This window comes from Manacus vitellinus, unplaced genomic scaffold (genome assembly GCF_001715985.3).
Source record: "Manacus vitellinus isolate BGI_N305 unplaced genomic scaffold, ASM171598v3 scaffold_47_pilon, whole genome shotgun sequence".
NCBI classification, from domain to species: Eukaryota; Metazoa; Chordata; class Aves; order Passeriformes; family Pipridae; genus Manacus; species Manacus vitellinus.
The window spans coordinates 2,908,986-2,910,436 of NW_021940585.1; the positions used below are offsets into that span (position 1 = coordinate 2,908,986).

The following is a 1,451-nucleotide window of genomic DNA, read 5'->3' on the forward strand; positions in this document are numbered from 1 at the left end:
AAAGTCAGATTCTGGTTTCTTTGTTACCTCGTTAAGTTTGTCAGCAAAAGCTGCCACATCAGGCCCGAATTTCTTGATGCCATAAATGATGACTGACAATATACAAGCAGCTGCCACTGTCTCATGGTTAACAACATAGATTTCCTTGGAAAGGAGGTAAAGCACGAGGCCAGTTCCCAGCATGTAGGGCCCTAAAGAAAAAAAAACAAAGCAACATTATTTGTACAAGGCATGAAGAAACTCAGTAAATTCAAACACCTGAGAGGGAGCCAGTTTAAGGCTTACAAGAAGATCAGGAAGTGTTCTCTTTTTCCAGGACAAAAAGCAGAGTCGCAGTTCCACTCAGGGAAAGGTGTCAGGAGGAATCTCATCAGAAATGGAAGCAACTTGCACCTGGCACTGCTGCTTCTGCTCACTCAGAAACAGGCAAAAATCCCTGTTCAAGTGTTTTGAGGACCAAGAGGCAACTAAATCTTCCTACAAAATCAGGCTCATGGCATTTTTTGCCTTTATTTAAAGTGTCTGACTTCAGAGCCAGGAATGCAGCACTGGGTTGTCCTTCACAACCTGCACATGCAAAAAACCTAATTTTCACTAATATTTTACCTTTTCAGCAGCCAGAACTGGTGGACAGAACTACATAACTAAAAATGGTAAAATGTAGGAAAGTTAAAACCTGTATTAGTAAACAGTAAAATAGCCTATATTAACCTGTGACTCCTGTTTTAGGGTAGAGAAACTGGAAAAACTCCTCAGGGATCAAACCATGACGAACTTCTCCTCCTTTCTCAGGCAGAGGTGGCAAAGGAGCCAAACTCTGCTGAGTTGTGTGTACTTGTCTTGTGGCGTGCAGCACACTATAAACAACAACAGAAAGTTTCAATTATGGCTCTTATTAAAAAACCAGACACAAATAACCCCCAAAACCACTCTCAAATGAGGCTCAAAGAGATTTCCAATTAAATAAGCAGGTAACAGGTGAGGCACTAAAATAGGTTCTCCAGAGAAGCTGAGGCTGCCCCATCCCTGGAAGTGTCCAAGGTCAGGTTGGACGGGACTTGGATAGTGAAAGGTGTCCCTGCCCATGGCAGGGGGTGGAATGAGATGAGCTTTAAAATCCCTGCCCACCCAAACTGTTCTGTGATTCGATGAAGTTGCCATTCATTGGACGCACCTCCTTCCAGGAAGTGGGTGGGACTAAATAACCTCCAGAGGTTCCTTCCCAACGTCCCTATTTTACACTCACAAAGCCTTAATAAGAAAAATGAAGACAAACCCCCAGAATAACGTTGCTTAAGCACAAACAGAGGCTGGTTTCCGAGAGGCTCCCACAGTACTCACCCCACGGCCACGGGCGGTGGCGGCAGCGCCCTCAGCGCGGCGGGGGCTGGGGGGACAAGAGGGCACAGAGCGCGTCAGGGCAGAACCCGGCCAAACACAGCAACGACCCC

General features: G+C 46.0%; 2 protein-coding genes across 2 annotated transcripts in view; one reads left to right on the forward strand and one right to left on the reverse strand.

Annotated features, from left to right (window-relative positions):
• ATP5PB (ATP synthase peripheral stalk-membrane subunit b) overlaps positions 1 to 1,439 on the reverse strand; it is a 3,637-nt gene extending 2,198 nt beyond the window's left edge. Inside the window, exons 1-3 of the mRNA XM_029962535.1 lie at positions 1,342 to 1,439; positions 712 to 857; positions 28 to 191 (exon numbers count right to left, since the gene is read on the reverse strand). Coding sequence (XP_029818395.1) covers positions 28 to 183 — 156 coding nt within the window. The 5' untranslated portion in view covers positions 184 to 191; positions 712 to 857; positions 1,342 to 1,439. The remainder of the gene's footprint in view (positions 1 to 27; positions 192 to 711; positions 858 to 1,341) is intronic.
• The window catches only part of WDR77 (WD repeat domain 77), a 6,794-nt gene continuing 6,491 nt past the window's right edge, over positions 1,149 to 1,451 (forward strand). The window contains exon 1 of the mRNA XM_029962488.1: positions 1,149 to 1,191. Within this exon, the coding sequence (XP_029818348.1) occupies positions 1,149 to 1,191 (43 nt within the window). The remainder of the gene's footprint in view (positions 1,192 to 1,451) is intronic.